This window comes from Eublepharis macularius, chromosome 3, assembly GCF_028583425.1.
Source record: "Eublepharis macularius isolate TG4126 chromosome 3, MPM_Emac_v1.0, whole genome shotgun sequence".
NCBI classification, from domain to species: Eukaryota; Metazoa; Chordata; class Lepidosauria; order Squamata; family Eublepharidae; genus Eublepharis; species Eublepharis macularius.
The window spans coordinates 92,385,296-92,408,981 of record NC_072792.1 but is presented as its reverse complement, the minus strand read 5'-3'; the positions used below and the strand labels follow the sequence as shown (position 1 = coordinate 92,408,981).

Genomic DNA, 23,686 nt, shown 5'->3' with positions numbered 1-23,686 from the left:
GCCTTGAAGGCTGCCTATTACCCCTTCAATCACAATATACTTCCTTTCAGTAAGTGGTTATCCTAAGGAATGCCCATGTCTTGACAGTTATTCCTTTCCTGCTGCATTTACTTTAGTAATTAACAACACACCCAGATGGGCAAGCTTTAAGGATAACTTCTGCATTGGTTGATTTCAAATTTGCTAGTAATACTAATCCTTGATGCCCAGGTGTCATTGGTCAAGAGTCCTAAGTGCAAATCCCACCTTCAAAAGTGTCATTTGTTTAAAGAGAGGCTTTCCCATGAAGATGGTTGGGAGGGAACCACCTATCTGGGAAACATGGTTTCACCCCCCTCCCAACCCCCACTTGCAAACATATGGATAGTGCTTAGCTTATTTTTGCAACAACCTATGTAAAAAGCTGGCATTTGAGTTAGAGTGGTTAGAATATCTGAATAGAAATTGGGGAGACCAAGGTTCAAATCCCCACTCTGCTATGGAAGCTTGCTGAATGACCTTAGGCCATTGAGCAAGCGGTCATTGTGCTTGGAAATTGATACGTGACTTACCTTGATTTGTCTCTTTTGGTAACTGCCAGGAGGAAGGGGATATTGGAAACGGGAATCCTCGCTAGCAAACCAATTCGGATACTATTCTTTCATTTGGAATTCTTTATGTATATATTACTGTAAGCTTTTTGGATTATACCTCTGTACTTTGGTTTGTCACTGATGAAGTCAGAATTAGTACTCTGTGGTATATGGAGGTGCGGTTATTTGAAGCTAGCACTTGCACCTTAAGGCTAAGAATCTATTAGCATTTTTGCACTTTGCATCCTATTTATTGTATGATGCTGCTAGCTGCTTCATGTACTGTACTTTCCACGAATTGACTGTTGCCAGCTATATAACCATTTAGAGTTTATTTTGAATTGTTATTGATTCTATGACATAAAAGACTTGTGTTATTTGGGTATACTGTATTTTTAAACCAGTATAGTAGGTAGGTCACGGTTTGTTCTTGGTTTTGGATATGCTTTTCCGTGACTCTCTCTGTTTTGGGATCACGACTACCTTGGCATCATTGCCCACTGGTGGCAACCAGAGGACCTCCGCCACCCCAGGCCAAGAACTGGCACCTGAAAACAGGTGCCATGCTTGACACTGGGCTACAGAGTAGTTCTTCTACAGGCCCAGGGGATGGATGATGTTCATACTGGGAAGAACATCGCCACCACAATAAAGGTGGCTCTGAGGGAGTGGACGGCTGGGGGGGAAGGGTTTGTCCCTGACTTCATGTTGGTGGATACAGGAAGCAACATGTTGGCAGCCCTGAAAGAGGCATCCCTCCTGGGCCTGGTGTGCATGGTGCACAAGCTGCACTTGGTCATGAGGGATGTTCCTGGACTAGGGAGCAAGCCGAGAGACAGCTGGGACGATGGAACTTTGTGGACACGCAAACTGCTGGTCAGCTGCTGGGGCATCGCTTTTCACTTCTCCCGCAGCATCAACTCTTCCTGTGAGCTGCTCCAGAAGCAGGGGGAGGGGGGACGTGCCCACCTGCTGGAACTCCACCTACTACATGATAAGTTGTCTGGTGGAACAGAAGGGCCCGTTGCAGGACATCCTGTCATTGCCGGACGTTCTGAGGAAGGGAGAGCTCAGCCTCAGCTCCATGGAATGGAGAGTCCTTGCCCAGATGTCCCAGTTGTTGAAACCCTTTAAGTGGGTCATTGAGCTCTTGTGCTCGTATGAGGCCAGCCTGGGCCAGGTCATCCCCCTGATCCATGGGCTCGACCAGTTCCTGGCCAAGGAGCTTGAGCACAAATAAGAGCTGCTCCCCAGGGTCTGGGACTTTGTGAGGAGGATGCAGGCATGCATAGCTGAGCACTTACATCCTCTGCGCCATGAGGTGCCATACCAAATGGTCTCCCTCTGTGACCCCCGTATCAAGGGCAGCATCACCATGCAGCTGGGCGAAATGCAGCTCTAGAAAAAGGAGCTCCGCAAAGTGATGCTCCTTTTCTAGGCAGAGAAGGCAGGATGGAGGGAACTGGGCAGGGGTGAGGGGCAGACGGTGGGAAGAGAGCCACAGCAGGAGAGAGCCACCCAAATGGGCCCACTCAATCTCTGTGCCTCGTTGGTGGGCTGTGTGGTTGGCCGCAGCACAGTGGGCGCTTCTCTCGCTGTGGAGGACTCGGCGGGGGCCATGGTGCGAGAGTACCTTGCAGAGCCCACTGAGCCCCCCCCAGTCCAACCCGTTAGAGTATTGGGTGGGTAAATCTGCCGTACGGCCGGACTTGTCCATCGTGACAACCACATCCTATCCTGTCCTCCCACCAGCATGCAGAGTGAGCGGGTGTTCTCCCACCTGGGAGACCTCCTCCATCCCCGCCGCACATGTCTGCACCCGGACCTGGTGGACATGTTGACCTTTGTTAAGATCAACCTCCACCTGCTTGGATATCCCTCCCTGGACCTGGACCTACCTGTGCTCTGAGCCACCTCAGGCTACTGTGGTTCTAATCTAGGCAAAGCTCCTCTGCAGTGGCCTGCTGATTGGCTCTGGGGCAAAACTACTTGCTGCTATTACCTATCCTGAGGCTGCTCAGGTCAGGTTTTTGCAAGTGGTTGTGTCATGCTCTAGCTCCCCTCAGTTCCCGGGGCTACTTCCATGGTCAGGTGCCAAGCTCAGGGGTATCTCGGATGAGGGCTCACACTGGTTATTATTAGTGCCTGTCCTGCCTGTGCAGGAAAGGTGTCTCTGAGTGGTGGGGTACCGCTCTAGCCCCCCCCAGTTCTCGGCGCTGCTCCAAGGTCCAGAGCCAAGCTCAGCGGGTTTCTTGGATGATGGCTTGCAAATGTTTGGGTCTTCCCAGTCCTGCTCCACAATGTGGCTGGCAATCCTTTGTCCTCCTCTCCCTGACAAGTTCCTGGCCCCTCTTTCAACCTCTCCCTCTCTGGATGGAACCACTCCGACCCTTCCCAATGACCTCTCCTGTTCTGTCCATCCCATCCTTTCCGTGAAGGCAGGAAGGAGGGTCATGTCTGCAGCTGCCGCTTTTGAGCATGAGGGACTTCCATGGCTGGTAATCCTTTGTCCTCCTCTCCCTGACAAGTTCCCCATCCCTCTTTCAACCTCTCCCTCTCTGGATGGAACCACTACGACCCTTCCCAATGACTTGTCCTGCCCATCCTGTCCTTTCCGTGGAGGCATGTCTGCAGCAGCTGCTTTTGGGCACAAGGGACAGCTCAGGAGCTGTTTCGCATGTGGTTGTACAGCACAGTGCACCCTATTCAAGGCATCTGATGTCCCCACTGAGAAGAGGGGAATGGGTCCCACAACTCCCGTCCTTTCCACGAAGCCAGGAAGGTGGGTGATGTCAGCTGCTGCCACTTTTGGACACAAGGGACAGCTCAGGAGCTGTTGCACATGTGGTTGTACAGCATAGTGCACCCTATCCAAGGTATCTGTTGTCCCCTCTGAGCAGGGGGGAATGGGTCCCGTGACTCCCATCCTTTCTGTGAAGCCAGGAAGGTGGGTGATGTCAGCTGCTGCTGCTTTTGGGCATGAGGGACAGCTCAGGAGCTGTTGCACATGCGGTTGTACGGCATAATGCACCCTATCCAAGGTACCTGATGTCCCCTCTGAGCAGGGGGGATTGGGTCCTGCGACTCCCGTCTTTTCTGCGAAGGCAGGAAGGACTCACATTGGTTATTATTAGTGCCTGTCCTGCCTGCTCAGATAAGGTGTCTCTGAGTGGTGGGGAACTGCTGTAGCCCCCCTTAGTTCTCGGGACTGCTTCCACGGCTGGTAACCCTTTGTCCTCCTCTCCCTGACAACTTCCTGGTCCCTCTTTCAACCTTTCCCTCTCTGGAACAATCCTTGCCAACAACCTCTCCTGTCCTGTCCATCCCATCCTTTCCGTGAAGGTAGGAAGGTAGGTCATGTCTGCAGCCACTGCTTTTGAGCACAAGGGACACCTCAGCTGCTGTGGCACATGTTATTGTGCAGTATGGTGGCCCCTGTCAATAGAACCTGCTATCCCCTCTGAGCAGGGGAGAATGGGTCCCAGCCATGACTCCTGTCCTTTCCGTGATGGCAGGAAGGTGGATCATGTTGGTGACAGCTTCCGCTTCGACACAGGGTGGGCAGGCAGTGTCTCTCCAGCAGCAGTCTGCGCATTCAAAGGGGATCCCATCAGCAAGGGTACTTAGTTTGGCCTGAGGGTCCTCCTGGCTCCACAGTGTCTGGCTGGAGGGACCCACAATGGCATCAGCCTTCACTGCAATGCTGTCTTCTGTACGGTGCTGAATAGACTGCTATGTCCATGACGGCAGGCCGGTGGGTGATGCTGAGGGAAGCCCACAGCTCCCCAAGTGGGCACCTACCTGTCTGCCCACAATCCCCTTTCCTAGGGGAACCAATGTCGCCCCCACGACTGGGGGGGAAGGCATCCTCCACCACCTCAATGGCCAGCATGTGAGCCTCTGCTTCCACACGTTAGGGCCGGCCCCACCTCCCACCCTTGGTTCTTTCCTTCCAACTGTTTAATGATGAGACAATGAAGATATTTATGCAATTCACCTGTCTCCCCAATTATCTATTGAGAAAACTATCTATCCCATGTACCTAACCATCCAATGCTCCATGTCCAGCCAGTGTGTTTTGGTGGCAACAGCCTGTGTACCATGTGAGGTGCAGACAACAGCATCAGCCCTGATGCCGCCATGTATGCCACCATGTCTTGCTGGAGGGTTTTCTTTGCAGACTGTTGCTGGGTCATTTGGTTATGCAGCAGCCACCGACATGACCCACCTTCTGGCCGAGCGGAAAGTAGCCTCTGTGAGGCCTGGCAGGGAGGCAAATGGGGGGGGGGTGCCGTTGGCAATTGGCCAAACCCCCTGCCCCAAGAAAGGGAGGCGGCCCACCACTGCCTCCCCAAGCCCCCCAGGCCCGGCAGCCGCCAACATAACCCACCTTCCAGCCAAGCGGAAAGTAGCCTCTGTGAGGCCTGGTGGGTGGGCACATAGGGGGTGCCACCAGTGAGAAGCGAAACCCCCTGCCCCAAGAAAGGGAGGTGGCCCACCACCTCCTCCCTGAGCCCGCCAGGCCCTGCGGCCACTGACATCACCCACCTTCCGGCCAAGCGGAAAGTAGCCTCTGTGAGGGGAGTGCTGCTGGTGAGTGGTCAAATCACCTGCCCCCTAGAGGGGAAGTGGCCCACCATCACCTCCCTGGGCCCATCACTTGCTTGATTTATTTAGAAAATGCCTGTGCCACTGCACCAAAGAATCTGCTCGAGGATGCTTACAAAATAAAACATATACATATATTTGATAAGGAAACAGTGGCCATCACTAGAGCACTGGCAGCTTTTATGATCAAAAAATAAACATATAGTAGATGTTTGACAGACCCATGCAGACAGGCTGAGCAAAACTCATGAGAAATAGGTCCATAGCACATGATGTTAACCAGCAACTCTGATCTGATGCAAACTCAGCCTCTGAATAAATACAATATTTCTAACACACAAGGCAAGACAAAACCATTTCTTTATCATGAAAGCCAAAAAGTTTGTTTGCTGATTAGCATCGTTTTGCTGTAAACCTAAATTAAAAATTTAAACTAAAATACCACGGAAAATTGCAGTTCAAATAGTTTGCACCAGAAAAAGAGTCCTTCAAAATATTTTCCTTATGCCAAATCCTGTGGCTTTCAGCTGTACACAAAATCATTTCTTGATACAATATGGTTAGACAGTCCCCTTTGCTTGTGTGCTTTTTATTATTGCATTGTGTGATCTTTGACAGAAGAATTATCCTATATTCTAGGAGTTTCTATCTCCCATCAAATAGATATTATTTGAAAACATTGTTGACTTCTACCTAATTGTTGCCATGAAGGCTAATTACATCTACTTACCTCTCACAATTAATTGGCTTTGGTGTTCCACGGCTGCTGCATCATTTCGAGCTATACATGTATAATTCCCATTGTGCATGAGGGAAAGATTAGAAATCCTTAAGGAGCTGGTGAAGTCAATGTTGTCAATGGTTACCCCAAGGCTGGCTGGGATTGGCCTGCCATCCTTCTGCCAAGTGATTGTGATTGGCAAATCCCCTGAGACCACAACACATGGTATGAAGACTCTCTGCCCAATGGAAAACCTTTGACTCTCAAAAGGCTGGATAAAAGGTGGTACTGAAACAACAACAACAAAAGGGAAATGAAGGTGAAACAAAGTCCTATTTGAAGAGTTCTGAATGCGTTAAATGTCTTTAAAATCATTTGGAAGAGAGATACTAATTAGTCCTTAGGCTAATGTTGTGCCTTTAATGCTAGACTCAGGAATACTGAAGAAGTGTTGTTTCCAACAGAGGCACAGTTTTAATCAATCTCATTCTTTTTCTCTCCATAGCTGCAGTTACTTACAACCACTTCCTTCCTCTATCTGTTCCTATCCACACCAAATCCTGGAGTAGACTACAGCAGTCTCAATCATTGGCCTGGATTAAAGGGACATAGTAACTATGGGATAAAACATAGACAAGATTCTAATCCTAAAGTGTCAGCTCCTAACAAAGGATTGAACTTTTCCTAAGCAGTTCTTAATTCTTCTTCTTGATGTCAATGATATAGGACACTTTGCAAAAAAATCTGAAATAGTTAAAGATGCAGGCTAAGATAATAGGGTAGTAAATAGTGTTCAATATATTAGTAAGATAATAGAATGAATTTCACATCAAGTTACCCAACATTACTGGTTCTATATTGGAATGTGAAGCTTTTGCAACTATTTCAGAGTCTTTAGAGCCAATTGACTTGACCCAAAGGTCTCCACACAACGAGACTTGACCTATCTTTAACTATATGTATATTCAAAATAATAAGACGGAGGAGGGGAAATTGATGTAATCCCCACTTTGGGTCCCCACTGGGGAGAAAGACCGGGTACAAAATAAGTAAGTAAATAAATAAGATTTGATCTACCATTACCAAGTGCCCAGATGCAGCTGCAGCTTTCAAGAAATATTTATGTGATCATAGCATTCTATTTAAAGCTGTTAAAAGCAGGAATATTGCTAGGAAATTACTGACAAATTTGGGGACATGCCAAGTCACAGTATTTCTTTAGGAATGTGTGTTCTCAAGGACAATAAGGTATCTAAGAAATATGGTTATAGCTTTCTGATTTCTGACTCCCACTTTTACAAACATTATTTTCCATGAGTGCATTACCTTTTACAGTTACATGTACGCTCTGGCTGGTGGATAGCTGGGGCTGAACAAGAACATTGCATGTATATTCACCCTCATCAACTTCCTTCTGGACATCTGAGAGCTTCAACGTTCCATTGTTTTCAAATGCTACTTGACGATGGTTAAAAGGAAGCAGGTTAGAATTCTTGTACCACTTGATGGAATAATATGGGTAGCCAATGACACGACAATGTATTAAGGTGTCCCGCCCAGCTATTGCTGTAATATTTTTCATTGGTCGAATGCTGGCTGGCCCTGTAAAGGTAAAACAAAACTCTTTATAATAATTTAAGTGTGTATTTAGTAGCAGAAATATTAATTTATTTTAAATTTACAAATCTTTTCGATATTAGAAATCACAGTCTATGACAGTTTTTACTTCAAAGAGCTACTTAAGGGGTCTTCTTAATTGTTTTGTGCTTTTAAGTTTTTCTCTAGCCCTGCAGCAGCCACACTAATTAACTGCTCTGCTATGCACTTGCATCACTGGAGCACTTCTGTGATAAAAAATCTGTACTGAATTACAAATTAAAGGCTGGTGAAGATTTAATTAATGTCAGACAGAGAAGGGGGGACCCTAGGCTGATTCAGTAGTTTGGTACTTATGAGATCATTGAGCAACTTAATGTTTACTTTAATGTTTATGTATATATCATGAGGATGGGTATTATGCCACATCAAACTATCTCTGTGCTTAAGTATCTTAGACGTGGGTATCTGCAATGGATGGAGGATCTCCAATGGAAAAAAGAGGCATATAAACAAAACAAAAATTCAGTATATATTTTAGAATAAATAGCTGAACTGATAACTACATAATGTGTCAAATGATATAACAGTTTCTACATGAGACTGTGGAAGAAAATGAAGACATCAGAAAATGGTATCATTCTTGGCATTCCACGGTAGAGCTCACAGCATGCAGTAATCCTTGTCTTTACTAAAATGAGGTTGTTTGATTGTTTGTTTTTTGGAGGAGCTGATTTGACAAGCACCTCTTACGTTTATTCGAGCCTGGTACAGGACGACTCCGGCAGAGTTGTTGGCAGTACAACGATAGACCCCGCCATCTCGGACCTGAGTGCTGGAGATATTAAGATAGCTGACCACATTCCCCTCAGAGGTGATGATCTGGCTGATCCGATGGGAGCCATCTTTAAGGATGGGATCTTCATCTAATGTCCATGTGATTGTGGGAAGAGGAGTTCCTTTCACGCTGCACATCAAGGAAACACCCTCTCCTGGACTTACCACCTTCTCACTGAAGGCAGAAATTATTTTGGGAGTTCCATCTGTAGAAAAGAAAAAAAAGTAAATAAATGTGTACATAGAGAAAATATTAGGGGGCACCCCTCAAGCCCTCATGCCTCATACCCCAAAAATGTAATTAATACTGTTTTAGAAGGAATAATTGATGGGTGGTTTAAAAAAAATGAAATTCTAGTTTCAATGTCTCAGTGTATCTTAAAAAATGTGAAATAATACTTTAATCAAAAAGCAAGAAAATATAGGACACCAATCCTTTTCCTCTGCTTCCTGCTCAAGTCCTTCCATATTCCTTTCAGGCACTGTTTCTCAGTTGCACTCATTACAGTTATCTCCTACTGTCATCCCACCTGCCCCCAACAATTCCTCAGCTAAAATACCGCTCCTTACTTTCCACAGGCAACTTGGGCCATAAAAAATATCCTGCTAGGCTCTCTTATGGTGACATCTACCATGGTCAAATTAGATAGACTGATGGGGAGGGGCGGGCAAGATGGGTGTTTTGACTAGTCAAAGGTACATACAGCAAGATTAGGGTACATATTTTCAACTAAACACAAAATTTTTGCAAGACTTGATGAGCCTCACTCTCCAAGCATTCAAATAAACACTTTTCCCATCCATGCGCATACAATAGCATCCTGTGATCATTTCACAGCCATCACTTTCAATGTCTCTTCTCCCTTCACAGTTCATGGCTGGGGCAGAGGAAAGTCAAGTCTCTCTTATTTATGCTGAGTTGCTATTAATACTGTTGCAAATGATACAGCCAAAAGACATTCATCCCAAGCAAATATACTGGCATGCTTACAAATCATTAAGACATAGATGACAACTACCCTTCCAAAGCCTTTTGGAAGACACAGCATGATAATGTAAGATAGGAAGATTAGCACATATGTATGCATCTTCTTCTCACACATACCTTACAAAAGGCTAGGCACTGTGCCTCTGGAAAGGAGATATATACATGCTATTTCTCCATACCATACAAAATTTGTATATAATTTACAACTTAGCATTGTGGGTCTTCAAAAACTAGAAATTACAGCCCAACACAACATCTGCAAGACATCTGATGTCTAAGTGGAGTGCCTAATGTGGATACTTCAATGGCAGGGCTGCTCTACGCTATAAGTATGCAACTGAAGTGATTGTACACATGGGACCTTTGAGTTGAGACCACAGGGGAGCACGGATTAGAGAAGGGTTTCCCAATGCGGTACCAATGGGTATCATGGTGCCCATTAGAGATGGGCATTAACCAGGAAAATTTCAAACCATGCGGTTCATGGTTCATTGCATTTCACAAACCATGAACTTTCACAAACTTGCCCCAGTTCGTGAACCAATTCGTTCGGTTCATGAAAACATCACTTCTGGATCAGCAGAAGGTTAAGTAACATTAAGTAACAGAATCCCCCCTGTTTCCTAGGAAACTGATTGATTGGTGCCAGACTGTCCTTAGTGATGAACCAAAATATGAACAAAACAAACCTGGCTAAAATTCGTCATGGTTTATGAGAAATGAGCTCCCATGAACTGCCAGTTTGCAAACCACAAACCAGCCCAGTTTTTCGTGAACTTTGGTTCATATTTCGGTTCATGCCCACCTCTAGTGCCCATAAGTACTAAACCAGGTGCCTTTTCAGAAGGTGGGTGTTATTGTTGTAAGGCCAGGATTGTTATTGGCTGCCCTCCCTCATTCTGATGGAACAGAGGCAACTCAGCATGCCTAGACACTACGGGTTGCTATTTTCTTTTTGTCTAGAACTAGACTGTGTACATATGTGAAATCTCATTGTCTGAGCTAGAAACTTCTCTCCATCTCCTCCTCCTCTTTCTGTTCTGTTGTTCTCTTTCTCCTCGTAGTCTTGCAAGAAGCAAGATGGTTCTGCAGAGCTCTCCTATACAATCATATCAGAGACACACCTATAATCTCATACTTTCCCTGGTGGGAGGGTTCTGGGGGGAGGACAGCAGTGAGTTTCTGGTGATTCCTAGAGCTACCCATTGTCACTTCCTGTAAGTACAAGACTGCATTAAAAAAAACTGTTCTCTCACCACTGCTCCAAACCACTATGGGCAATGAGACCCGGGAGTGGGGGATCCTCACCCCCAAACTGGGGCTTGCCAGCCCAACCTGTCACTCAAGTACAGCTGGATTAGCTAGCCACTTGTAATAGGGAATACTCTTATGTAGATTAAGTTTCTATTTTTCCTTTGCAACTACAAAAATGCAACTGAATGTGAATCAGCTTCAGTAAAAGTTTTATCTGTTGCAATGTATCAACTTGAAGAGTGTTTCACCATTCCATGCTTTCCTGACTATGCAACTGTACTACATTAAGTAACAGAGAGCTCTGGAGAGCTGTGACTGACCCAAGGTCACCCAGCTGGCTTCAAGTGGAGGAGTGGGGAATCAAACCCAGTTCTCCAGATTAGAGTCCCACTGCTCTTAACCACTACATAACTGATAACAACAATCAAAGATGGTATTGTGATGGGCACTTAAATGCATGCCTTCCAGCCTTTTGGAAGGGTATGCTAAAAGCAAAGGATGCAAACACCTCATTGTCAGTATAGCTCTATGTATGGCTCTATGTACAATGAGCATAATATTTTCATGCTTCAGCTTGTTTTACTAAACATTTTCTATCCAGCCTTATCTCCTTGTTGTGAACAAACAAAATACAATATTAGCCTGTTAGGGCCACTCCAGTCATCCTCACTGGGTCATCTTTCACAGAAAACATATGCAATGGTATTTTTAACTTTCATGCACACATGGCTGGCAACCCTGGCTCATCATGATCCTCAGTCATATGCTCATGAGTGGTTGATCATGCACATACATTCAGGTATCACCTCTGCATCTTTTAAGTTTATTGGGGGAAATATTGGTATAACACCAGCATACCTTGCAGCAATCTTACTGTGTGTGGAGATGCTTTTATTTTAAAGGAATTCTGTTCATTAAGTAGGAACAGACAGATTTCATTCAAAGCTGGCTTATCAGTAAGCATTTACAACAACCAGAACTATGCCTAGAGGAGGTTAGACACTTTTGCACAATGTATAAATAACCATCATGTCTTCTGATGTCATCATAACCTCCTGCCCCGTGTCATATAACACACACATAGTGCCATGGCCATTTGTATTCTGGGGCGTATGTCACTCACAGTGGCTCCTCAAACTTAAATAGCAGGGAAGAGTATATTTGTGGGGAAGGTCCGAATGGAGTACAAAGACAGAGGAAAAAACACCATGTAATTCAGGGTGCTACCTTGGCTGTGACCTGGTCAATTGTTGTAGAGAGATTAATTTAAAAAATCCTCCTCCTCATAACTAGTCTAGTTCCAATGGGGAATAAAAATTACCCATTGAGACAGCAGTCTCATATACAAAGTGCTCAAAGTCCTTGTTGAATGCCCAAGTGTGCTCTACGCATTCTGTGAAGACTCAGGCCTTCAAACAAGCACTCTGTGAAATGCCTTCAAGTCGCATTTCATTTCAGCTCAGCTCAAGAATACACAGAAACCACACATTTTGCTATGTTATTTGGCATTTAGATTGAACCACCATCTAGTGGCAGCAGCATGGTGTTAACAGTGGGTGGAAAAAATGCCAGCTCTGCATTTGCTGTGCATAATCCACATGGGCTGACTCTTTAAGCATTTATTGCACACTGAAAATGAAAATATGTCAACAGGGGCATTCTATTGGATCTCTGTCATTCACTTTCTTTCCCACTCTCACTTTATTCTAATCCTACTGTAAAAGTGAAGCAGTATACCCAAAAACTTTTCATGACTTCAACAGTTCCCACCCTCTTCCTAGGCATTAACACTATCTTTTCTTAGAAGACAAAAAAGCGATGGGCTTTTTAACCTGAATGAAAACTGATACATGACAAATAAATTAGTTAAGCTGCTCAGCCTGCACCTCCCTACCACCACCACCCCCTAAATTCAAATAACAGGCTTTGGGGAGATGAAAGCAGACATTATTTTCCCAGTGAGATCTGAACGTCTATGAAATTTTTCCTGCTGTCGTTCTCTGATAACCTGCACTCTCTCGACATCATTATTGATTATCAATATGCTCTTTAGGCATTCTGAGTCACAGGAGATGGTTGCTGAGGTAACTAGGTCCAGGCAGGTAATCTGTTTGTTTTTTCTACACCCGCTCTAAAAATAGTGGCCAGACCAGGCCTGTACGATAGCCTCATTAGCTCTAGACAAATTGATTTCTTTCCTTACTTGATTATTATGTGGAACAGTGTGCTGGTTGCTTATTATGATTGCTATTTCTTTAACAAATATCCCTCTATCCATAAATCAATGCCTAGAATGAAACATAGATAACTGAACATTTGGACCTCTCTCTCCTTGCCTTGGAAAATGCAGTTGTTAACAGGAACGTTTCAACAAAATACTGCTGGTTTTTTACAACATACATAATAGCCAATTCTTACCTTTCACTACCTTGTATAAACTGTAAACCTTGTAGACAGACCTCAGTTTTAGATTATCCCTAAAGGCAGCCCTCAGCAATCACTTAGACTTGTATAGGCAACAATAGATAGTAAGAAGACTAAGAAGTAGATCACAGTATTTAAGGAGGTGAAATTAGATACTTAAGCCATTATCAGCTCAGTCCTATTGGCACCATTCCCTTGCAACTCCAAACCAATCTCCATGTATTGCCATCCTGGTTGGTACCTCTGCCAGTCCCAAACATACAGCCTGATGGAGAAAGTCCTTTAAATATTTCCTCTATATACCATCAAAATGTTCAAACTTTGGAGGGTATCTTTTCCTCTGCACTTGTAGCAGACGCCTTATTTTTCAGCCTCTTGGGCCTGATCTACATATGCAGCAGAATGAGGTGACAAAGTGGACTGCATCACTTCTTGTTGCTGATAGGAGGTGCCATTTCTGTATTCTTCCTCATAACTAACCACACTACCTATAAAAAGACAGTCAGAATCAAAGATTCTAGCTAATATGCTTCCTACAGTGTTAGCATTTTACTGCAGGGAACACTGTTTACACTGGAGCCATTCACAAATGGGATCTCCCCACCTGTAATGTGAAATGGTCAAGTATAGTCTACTTTCCTCTGAAATCCCAACAGTTTATTTCCAATTCCCATCTCATCCTGCTTCCTGTGTAGACCAGATTTTATTGCCATGCCTTCACACATATTTCCAAAAAAAACCCTTGTAACTTCCTGCAGGGCTTCTCATATGTAACAGGCAAAGAAATTACAGGTATAAAACCGAGTCTCTGAGAATTGTTTGGAAAATCTGGGTCAAATTATGAATTCTTTTCAGGTACACATGCATTCATAATTTGAGCCACATTTTCCAATCAGTTTAACTTCTCAGAGGTTCAGTCCAGCAGTTAAAAATAAATAAATCCAGAAACTGCCCCTAACTAGTTGCACCTCCATTTTATTTTCCCAACAGCCCTGTGACTTCCGAGAGATAATTTGTCTGTGTATGACCACAATGTACAGTTTCAGGCAGAATGTTTCAAAGTATATAACACACCCTACAACAAAAAATGACTGACCTTCTAGCACCACCTGAACATAGTCTTGTGCAGACATCTTGTCCTTGCGTACAAAACACTGGTATGCCCCACCATCACTTTTGGCCATGCCGTCCATAATAAGGGTCTCATGATTGACCCCAATGATCCTCACATTATTCCCAGGGTTGATGATTTCACCATTCCGATACCAGAAGAGTTCATGGTCTTCGGTTCCAGTCACACTGCAGGACAAGGACACTTGACTACCCACACTACTCTTAACTTTCCGTGGACTGATTGTGGCTTTGAGAGGCTCTACATATTCAAGAGAAAAGGAAAGAATGGATAAGAAACAGAACTTGTGAATCAAAGCAACAGATTAGCGAATATTACAATGACTCAAACACACAGTGAACATTTGTGCTTTCCCAGAGACAGTTCCAGATTTTTGTGTGCCCTTGAGCAAGAGGCTTATTGGTAAATCCTAGTACCATTGGCCCTGTAAACATATGAAATCTCCTAGATATTTGGCCCCCTAGTTATTCCTTACCATTGCTGATTATATCCATCCTCAAAATATCTGAGGTAAGAGGAAGTGTTTTCAGGGCAAATGCTATTACTTTCAGACAGCATCTCTTTAAAAAGTGAAATCTACACCTGAGATTATTATAATAATGTGGACAGGAGATCATAACCCACAGCTGCACATTAATAGGTTTAATGATAGCAGGTACAAGGAAGGAAGCAGTGGTGTTCTCCATGTGAACTTAAAACAGCAGCCATTTGGAGAGCAATTGGTTTTTCAATTGGCATCATGTGAAGAACATTTATAAATTTCATTCTTTGCTGGCATCATTCAATTAAGTTTGCATCAGCAAACAGTACATAGGGATGTTGACTGGCCCCTCAGCATTTTCTAGGTCTTAGAAAATACCCAACACTTCCCATTACTTATACTTGCCATTCCCAGAGTATGTTCCAAATGATGAGAGAGATACTTCTCCCTTCCATGTGTTTAATACACCAGATCCCACCATAACACAGGTATAGGAACCATAAACACGATCACTTTGTAAGGCAACATTCTGGACCAATATTAGTACTTCAATATGATAACTAGCAACAAACAATTAAAAACTTCTTTCATCCTATACAATGAAAGTTGGTATGTTACATATGAATATATTAACACTGATATATATGGCTTATTTTACACAATAAGCAAGTTAAAAACTTTTATTTAAAAAAAGACTTCACTGCACATTTATTTTAAATATATTCTGCCTTTCTGTATAAAAGAACACTCAAGGTGGCTAACAAACATGAAATCCTAACACAATACAAACATAAAAAATTCTATAATAATACAAATCTTAAGTCCCATAATTAACTAACTAGCTCAAAGTAACGAATGTGAAAGTAAATAATTGACACTCCAAGCACATACTCAAAATGTAGGGTTGCAATTTGGGGCTGGGAAATTCATAGAAATTTGGAGACAGAACCTGGGGGAGGTGAAGTAGCTTCACAGGGATGTGTGGAGCACAGTTTGAGCTTCAAAGCTGCCAAAGGAACTGATCCCTGTAGGAGGTCAGTTGTAATTCCAGGACATCTCCAGGACATTGGAAACCCTACCCAAATCTTGGCAGCCTAGATGGAAAGGAACATCTTAGACTGATGCCTACAACTAGGAAGGCCAGGCACCAGGAAAACCTCAGCTGGAAGGGAGTTCCATAAATGGAGCTTCACTGTGCAAAAGATTCCTTAATTTAATGAGGACAAGCAGATTAGGGCCTAGCCGTATTAGCAAACAGTAGACAGTTATTTGGCAATAATATGATGCAACAACAAGGGGACATGCAATGACTTATGGAAGGTATCTATTTCCCTCTCCCCCACTATTTCCCCTTTCCCTTTCTTGAAAGCCTCCACAACATCTCCCCTTTTCCTTTCCGTACCTCCTTCTGACTCACCTACCAGCATATCTTATCTGCCCCTTATCTTCAACTTTCCCTCCTTCCCTCCCCTCAGCAGTCTCTGTCTAGGAAAATTACAGCCCAATGACATAGAGCTGTCTGCAGGATCAGAACCAGTTGCATGGTGGGAAACCCCTTGTGGGGGAAGCCTTATTTCCCCCTATATCCCCTTCTCCACAGAGTTTCCTCTTTCCCTCCTCCTGGCAACCCCCATACCCTCACTTTCCCCCTGCTTCCTTCTTTCCTTTCCACCCATCAGTCAACCATTTATCTGCCTCCCATCTTGAACTTATTTATTTCATTTATACTCTGCCTTCCTCCCCAATTGTGACTCAAAGCAGTTCTTCTCACCTCCATTTTATCCTCACAACAACCTTGTGAGATAGAGAGAGTGCTGAGAGTGGGTGATTGGCCCAATGTCACCCATTCATGACAGTGTGGGGATTCAAACCTGGGTCTCCCAGATTCTGGTCTGATACTCTTACCACTACAACACATTGGCTTTCATGCAGTGGCTTCTGTAGAATAGTACTGAGTTGCTAGGTGGTCATTTCTAGGCCTGTGTGGCTTGTGCTAGTTGTGTGGTAGTGAGTCACCTGTTGACTATTGCCAAGCCTGGCCCTGATGAGTCCTCCTTACACCAGAGCTAGGGAGGGGGGAGCAAGAGAGGACTGGGTGGCCAATGTAGCCTTGGAAAGGACCCTTCCCCCGGCCTTTTACTGAAAGAAAAAAAGAGTTGAAGATTGGCATAGGATTGCCAACCTCCAGGTGGGGCCTGGAGATATCCAAGAATTACCTGACTACAGTCATCAGTTCCCCTGGAAAAAAGGTTGCTTGGAAGTGTGGGCTCTGTGTTATTATACCCTTTCCCTTTCCCTTATACCCATTGAGATCCCTCCCAAAGCCCTGCCTTTCTCAGGTTCCACTCCCAAATCTCCAGGAATTTCCCAATCCTGAGCTGGTAACTCTAGGTTGGTATATGGTTGTGGTTTCCTAGCAAACTGTACAATGGCCACTGAGGGCATTTGTTTCTTAAAGATACAGGCAGTGCTTCTATTATTTTGGGTCTTTTAACCTCTCTCCCCGCCTTTTTTTTTGTTTTTAAGATTTCAGATTTTTCTGCAAATTTGGGGCTTTTCTCAGGTTTGTAAAAAGACTTGCCTTGTCTGTTTTTTGGCTCCAGTGTAGAGATTTAAGTGTCCACAGATGGCACCATGTTAAGAATTAAATATATTGATAATACATTTCAGTACATTCTACCTTCTTTACTTATTTGGATATTAAAACTATATAAAAGGAGCATAACTAAGTTATTCAGAATGCAAAATGGAAGGTGAAGGGATCAGAAGTTACAGAAGTTACAGAATCACAGAGTTGGAAGGGGCCATATAGACCTTCTAGTCCAACTCCTGCTCAATGCAGGATGAGCCTAAAGCATCCAAAAAATTAAATCAGCAACTTCCCATTGGCCTCACTGTCAGAATTGCACACAATATTTTTTTGCATATTTAGCTTTCTCTTTTGTTATTCACACATGGATAACACAATGGTTTATTTACATTTTGTATTTTATGAATTAAGAAGGTCTTGCTGCAGAGTATTTCACTGTTTTTCTGTTAAACAAAAGAGACATTCTGCATGTACTCCACTATAAGAAAGTTTATTCTGTGTTCCTCTGTAACTCTATGTATTCGCCAATGCACTTACGTTTTATGTGCAAGCGGCCTATCACCTCAGCTGTACCATAATTGTTCCAGACTTCACACACATAGTTGCCTGAGTCTGATGGGCGTGTGTTTTCTATCAACAGGCCCGTCACTGTTGTCCGGAACCTGGTGTCAGGCTCCCAGGGGACATTGTCTTTCAACCAACGGTACTTTGGTGCTGGGTGTCCAGATGCTTTGCAAGGCAGCTCCACTCGCTGTCCTGCCATGGCTTTACGGTGTTCAAACCCATCCAGAATAGATGGAGCAGAATTTGCTGGATCTAGAAAATAATACAGATTTATTATTTGTTTATTTACAAAATTTGTACCCTGTCTTTTTGCCCAATCAGGGCCACCATAGCAGCTAACAAATCAAACAAATCATTATAAAAAGACAATATAAAAACAGTTAAGACCAAAACTAAAATACTATAATACACATATAAAATCAGAAAACAGTATTTAAAACATAGCCAGAAAAGAGGGATCATTGATGGGATGCCTGATGGGGGGGGCACCCAAAGTAGGGTGTGGAATGATGAAGTGCAATGTCCCTTCCAGTTTGAAAACTATCCAGAATGACCCAAATTCTGAAGTGGCAAGCTGCTTCGGGATTTGGGAGTTTAAAAGCTTCAGTATGCTCTGTTAAGATTCGGAGCATACCAAAACTCAAAGCCATCCTTCTCATGCTGCTTGAACAGGAGCTGAGGGTCTTTCAAACACCCCATGCCAGCTTCACCCAATGTGCAGTTTGGTGTAGTGGTTAAGAGTGTGGAACTTTAATCTGGAGAACCTGGTTTGATTCCTTACTCCTCCTTTTGAAGCCAGCTGGGTGACCTTGGGTCAGTCACAGCTTCTAGGAGCTCTCTCAGACCCACCTACCACACAGGGTGTTTATTGTGGGGATAACAATAACATACTTTGTAAACTGCTCTGAGTGGGTGTTAAGTCATCCCGAAGGGCGGAATATAAATCAAATGTTGTTGCTGTTGTTGTTAGAGATTGTGAAGAGTAAGGAATCTTAAGTCACTGTTTAAGACAGGATGACTTGTAGGGTTTAATTTCTTGATGAATTCCAGTTGAGCACTATGTTGAAGCAGTGGCCTTGGTATTTCAGTGGGTCATTTCTACATGGAAGGTTATATACTGGCAATTTTACTCAAATGTAAACCTCTTTTTTTGTCCATAATGTTATCTCTGTACTTTTACAAGTTTTCAGTCACCTCTGTGTAGTTAGGGAAACGTTCATAATATCTAGAACAATTGTAAAGGCCTTTTAAAAACCCACCCCTCTACCACATTTTCAAAAAAATTACAGTTCCTCCTTTGCAACAATTTTTCGCTCCTTCTCTTCCTGCATGAACATTTTTTAATGGAGGTTGCTCATCAAATGATTTCCATTGTAGAAACTGTAATGCTGCTCTGTCTCTCTCTAAAGATGTCACCATACAAACAACTTCCTGGAGCAAAATATACATGGAATTATTTCCCCCCAAAAGACAGCTTCTGTGTAATATATGCAGAAACAAAACACTTCTGGCTTAGTTAGTGTCGTTTTATACCTGATACAAAAAGTCTAGCACTGTTGCTCTGCCGTGTTTCTCCAGTGTATCTGTGCCGTGTGATACATCGGTAATTATACAATCCATCTTCATTCTGTACATCTACAATATACAAGGCTCCAGTGGATGAGATGAGAAATCTAGATCCTGAAAGATAAAAAAGGTATGCAAAGTTTAACAAACCTGAAGAGCTTTAGAATTCTTTATTCTTCCATCCTGAAGAATTGTAAATTTTCTTGTCAGAAACCCAAAATGCACATTGTTACCAATGATTATACTCCTTAAATGATCAGTGTGTCAACACCTATCTTTAACTCAACTGCAGTTCCTAAAGCAGAACAAAATTAAAGAACATTATATTGTGGAACACTTCAAGAAAGATATAATTAATTCAGTGTACACCACTGCTGCAGCGTAGACATTGTAAAGCTATTTTAAATAAAATGGAGAGAGAGATGAAATTACTTATTAGATGTGAGTCAGCTAGTGCAAAATACAAAAGCATATTATTTTGTGCTAGCAATGAACCTGAGTATGAGATACATCATAATTACATGGGCTGATCTACATAATTACATAAGAGAAGATGCATAATAAAACAGTATCAGACCAAATCAGGCTCATTGTGCCACCCCCAAAAAAGTTCAAAAAAGAGAGTTTCGAATGAGAAGATGAAGGGGGGGGGGAAGATTAGCGATACTAAAAAGAAACTCCATTATATAACATTTTCATGCGGGTGGGTTCCCAGTCTTGACGGGCCATTGGTGGCCAAGAGGAAGCCAAACCAAGCCCCAGGGGCATTGGTAGTGTAGTATGACAGCTCAATTCAGACCTAACTAGCAATGTTGCATGTAAGGATGCCTATCACCTCTTCCTGTACCACTGTTGGACAGATCTAAACTAATTGTTCTTATCTGGCTGGCAGCAGTGCAGGAGAAAGTTGACATCACAATCAGTGCTGAGGCCTACCACTATGCAGACAAAATGGGGCCCTGAAACCATGGAAGTCAGTACAAGGCATGATCTTGATCCCCATCCCAACCCTTCATACATTCATCTGTTCATAGGTCAAATATCCATACAAGGCTTCTATGTTTGTTTGTTTGCTTGCTTGCTTGCTTATTTATTGTCAGTACTCTCTCTCTCTCTGAGATTGCACAGTATAAGTTAATATAGTCAATAGCTGGGACATTCCATAAACAATTGAAGAAATTTGAAAATAGTTTAAGTTCAAATATAGGAATACAGAGATGAAACATTGCCGAAAGAAACACAAGCAATTTGATGTAAGCTATTAAATGATGCAGAAACTATCAGATAGGAGCATATCTACATCAGTACAGCATTAGTACAGTACAGTATCCAGTTGTACAGTCCATAGTCCCTGTCCCTTTACCAAAGCATCTCTCCGAACCATTTCCTTACATACCTGATAAAATCTAAAAATCACATGACTACTTATCATGGGATGGCCACTTTAAAACGTGGTGACTCCAAATGGTTCTGACTATATGAAGAGCCATTTCTGAGATGTCTTTTGCTATGTAACAAGCCAAATATTACCACCCAACCTACCCAGATTTCTAAGACACTTAGTCCATGGGTTAAGAGCCAAAAATTGACATATCGGTGTCAAGTAAGATGGCAAAATTTCTTTATTTTTTTGAAGTGTGTATATCTATGTATTGTGTTTTGATGTAATAAACTGTTCTGATTTATAGCTTAAGCTTTTAATGATGTCATCTAAATGGCCAAAGCCAATTTTTCTACTTGTTCTAAGCTTTAACTTGTGAACCAAGTGACCAATTTCAAATTTTAAAGCACTTTTGGAAACTAACAAATTCCCTACAAAAAACTAATATTAATAATGTCTCTGACAATTACTGTATTTGTGATATAAGCCACCAATCAAAGAAAAAGTCAATTTCCTTTCTTCTTTTTTTATGGCATATTGCACTTAACCTACAAATAGTCACCTAAAGTATATTAGACAGTTGTAGCTTATTTGTTTTTGCCTTTCCAATGAGCCATAGCATGAAGAAATTTATTTTGATATGCTACAAGTACATGAGAATGGATCCATGTGTTACTGCAAAGAAACATCTTTTAATTTCAACAAAAGTTCAACACACACGTTTTTATTTTCAAATATTACATTATTTCAAAATTGCTAACATCAAATATATTTTCACAGGATTTTTAAAGTTCATCATCTCTGAAATAATCTTCTGAGTCCTCAAGTTCAACTGCAAAGTCTGCATCTGTTTTTTCTGGTTGCTACATGCCTGTTATTTACATATAGCAATGCAAGTTCATAGGAAGGGCATCAGCTGTTTGGTAGTTGACAGGAACACACACACTTGCCTGACAACATCTCCAAAACTGCAGTTGGTGCAGGTGGTTCATGCATCATCGATTGCCATCTCTGTCTGCCACCCATTCATAATATTATGGGCTTTGGTACATTTGGCTTGCTTTGCAAACTGTGCCTCCAAATTCCTGCCTCAGTGTGTACATGAGTAGGCAATCTTTGCATGGTGAAAGCTAGCTGGACTCCACCGCTTCACACTTGGCACACACACACACAAGTTCATAATGCTGTTCCTCTGCAGATGTAGTGTAGGTATTTATAACATACATTTGACAGGTGAATTGCTGTACCTTCTCAAACAGCTCTGTAAAGACATATCTTACCTAGCTGACTGAATGTGATCCTGGTAGATCTTCACTTTTCTCAGTAGTTTCAAGGGAGTTAACTCACCTTGACCTGCAAAAGTACTCACAGTGTCATAGCCAGTTAAAGTATGTATGTATGTATGTATGTATGTATGTATGTATGTATGTATGTATGTATGTATGTATGTATGTATGTATGTATGTATGTATGTATGTATGTAATTAGATTTATACCCCACCCTCCCTATAGATGGGCTCAGGGTGGCTATGTATGTAGTCCAATTAAGGCAATGGACACATTCTGTCCAAGGAAACTTCTGAGTTTGCTTATGTCAATAAAACTTGCCTGGCTCTTTGTTACGCATTTAACAAACTTGGGACATAGTATTTCAGTTGCAAATCCCAGATGTAGTATGAGAACATATCTGTCTTCTGGAACAACAATAGATTTTGTCCAGCACTTTGCCGCATATAATGCATGAAACAACATTCTAGTGTCAGTTTCTTGTGTAGACCTCAGCTTACAAACTTCTTTCCAGTGGTCTTTCTGGTGATCTTGAAATAGGCCTCAACAGTTGTTACATAAAGTGTTTTATCTTCCAACCTCTTCATGTATTTAGGCATCCTCCACGATTGCACCAAGAAGATGATGGGCTCAGACTTGTTAGATGAGCTGTACAGGTATCTTTTTAACTGCTTGATTTTGTGAGCTGGTCAAGATTCTTCACCTGTAGGCAAACACTTGTTCTTCAATTGCATCTTTCAGCATTTTTTATAAAAGTTTCCAGGTATACATCAAAACATTTATCCTTTTACTATGGGTACTTTTTTAAGTACAATACAGGATATAGATTCTTCTAGCAGTTCAAATGTCTTCCCATTGCTCTTCATCTTCTGCACTAAATCCATTCCATTAACGATGCAGATAGATAGCACTGGTATGTTTTCTGCTGGATATACATTTTTCTCAACATTCTGGCAAGCACAGCTTTGTTAAATTTCTGGATGGATCTATTTCCATTTGCAGATGTCCAAGGCAAAGGTCCCAGAAGACTCTGACACATTTCCCATATGCAACTGTCTACTTTGGGCAATAAGGACCATATGCCCAAAGAAGTTTCTGTCAGTCTTCAGTTCAACTTCTTCAGTTTTACTGTAACTGCATTTTGTCCTTTTATTAACACAGAAAATGTTCTCAGGTTCCACTTGTACAGCTTGTTATGAAAATTCATAGTTGTACAGTTTACTTCCAGAAGCATTATTTTGAATTGCAATTATGCTCCTTCTCCAATTTCATAAACTGTGAGAATATACCTGGCTACATGGCCGGGGGCCGGGGGGTACTACACCAATGGACAAACTAGCCAAATCTGCCCAGTCATGGATTCAAACAATTGTTCATCATCGGGTGAACTAAAGCTTGGACATTTACCTCATCTTTTAAAATTCTAGTCAAAAGGAAATCTGGATGTGTCAATTTACTGCTAAATTGACCAAACATGCCTCTCAGCTTCTTCAGAAACATGTTCCTATATTCTAATGTCAGTACTTACTGACTGGTCCTGGATTGAGGTTAAATTCCTTTTGCTCCTCCTGGCGCTTGAGTATTTTAGTTCACTATTTCTTCTATTGTCTGGTCTACAGGAATTTATTCAAATGTTTTGCTAGATCCTAACTGCCCTGAAAATCCACCCTGAATGAAATATTCAT

At 42.5% G+C, this 23,686-nt stretch overlaps 1 protein-coding gene across 1 annotated transcript in view; it reads right to left on the bottom strand.

Annotated features, from left to right (window-relative positions):
* The window catches only part of DSCAM (DS cell adhesion molecule), a 540,743-nt gene that overhangs the window by 278,166 nt on the left and 238,891 nt on the right, over positions 1 to 23,686 (bottom strand). Inside the window, exons 2-7 of the mRNA XM_054973688.1 lie at positions 19,301 to 19,447; positions 17,741 to 18,019; positions 14,097 to 14,372; positions 8,244 to 8,540; positions 7,228 to 7,503; positions 5,911 to 6,189 (exon numbers count right to left, since the gene is read on the bottom strand). Of these exons, the coding sequence (XP_054829663.1) occupies positions 5,911 to 6,189; positions 7,228 to 7,503; positions 8,244 to 8,540; positions 14,097 to 14,372; positions 17,741 to 18,019; positions 19,301 to 19,447 (1,554 nt within the window). The remainder of the gene's footprint in view (positions 1 to 5,910; positions 6,190 to 7,227; positions 7,504 to 8,243; positions 8,541 to 14,096; positions 14,373 to 17,740; positions 18,020 to 19,300; positions 19,448 to 23,686) is intronic.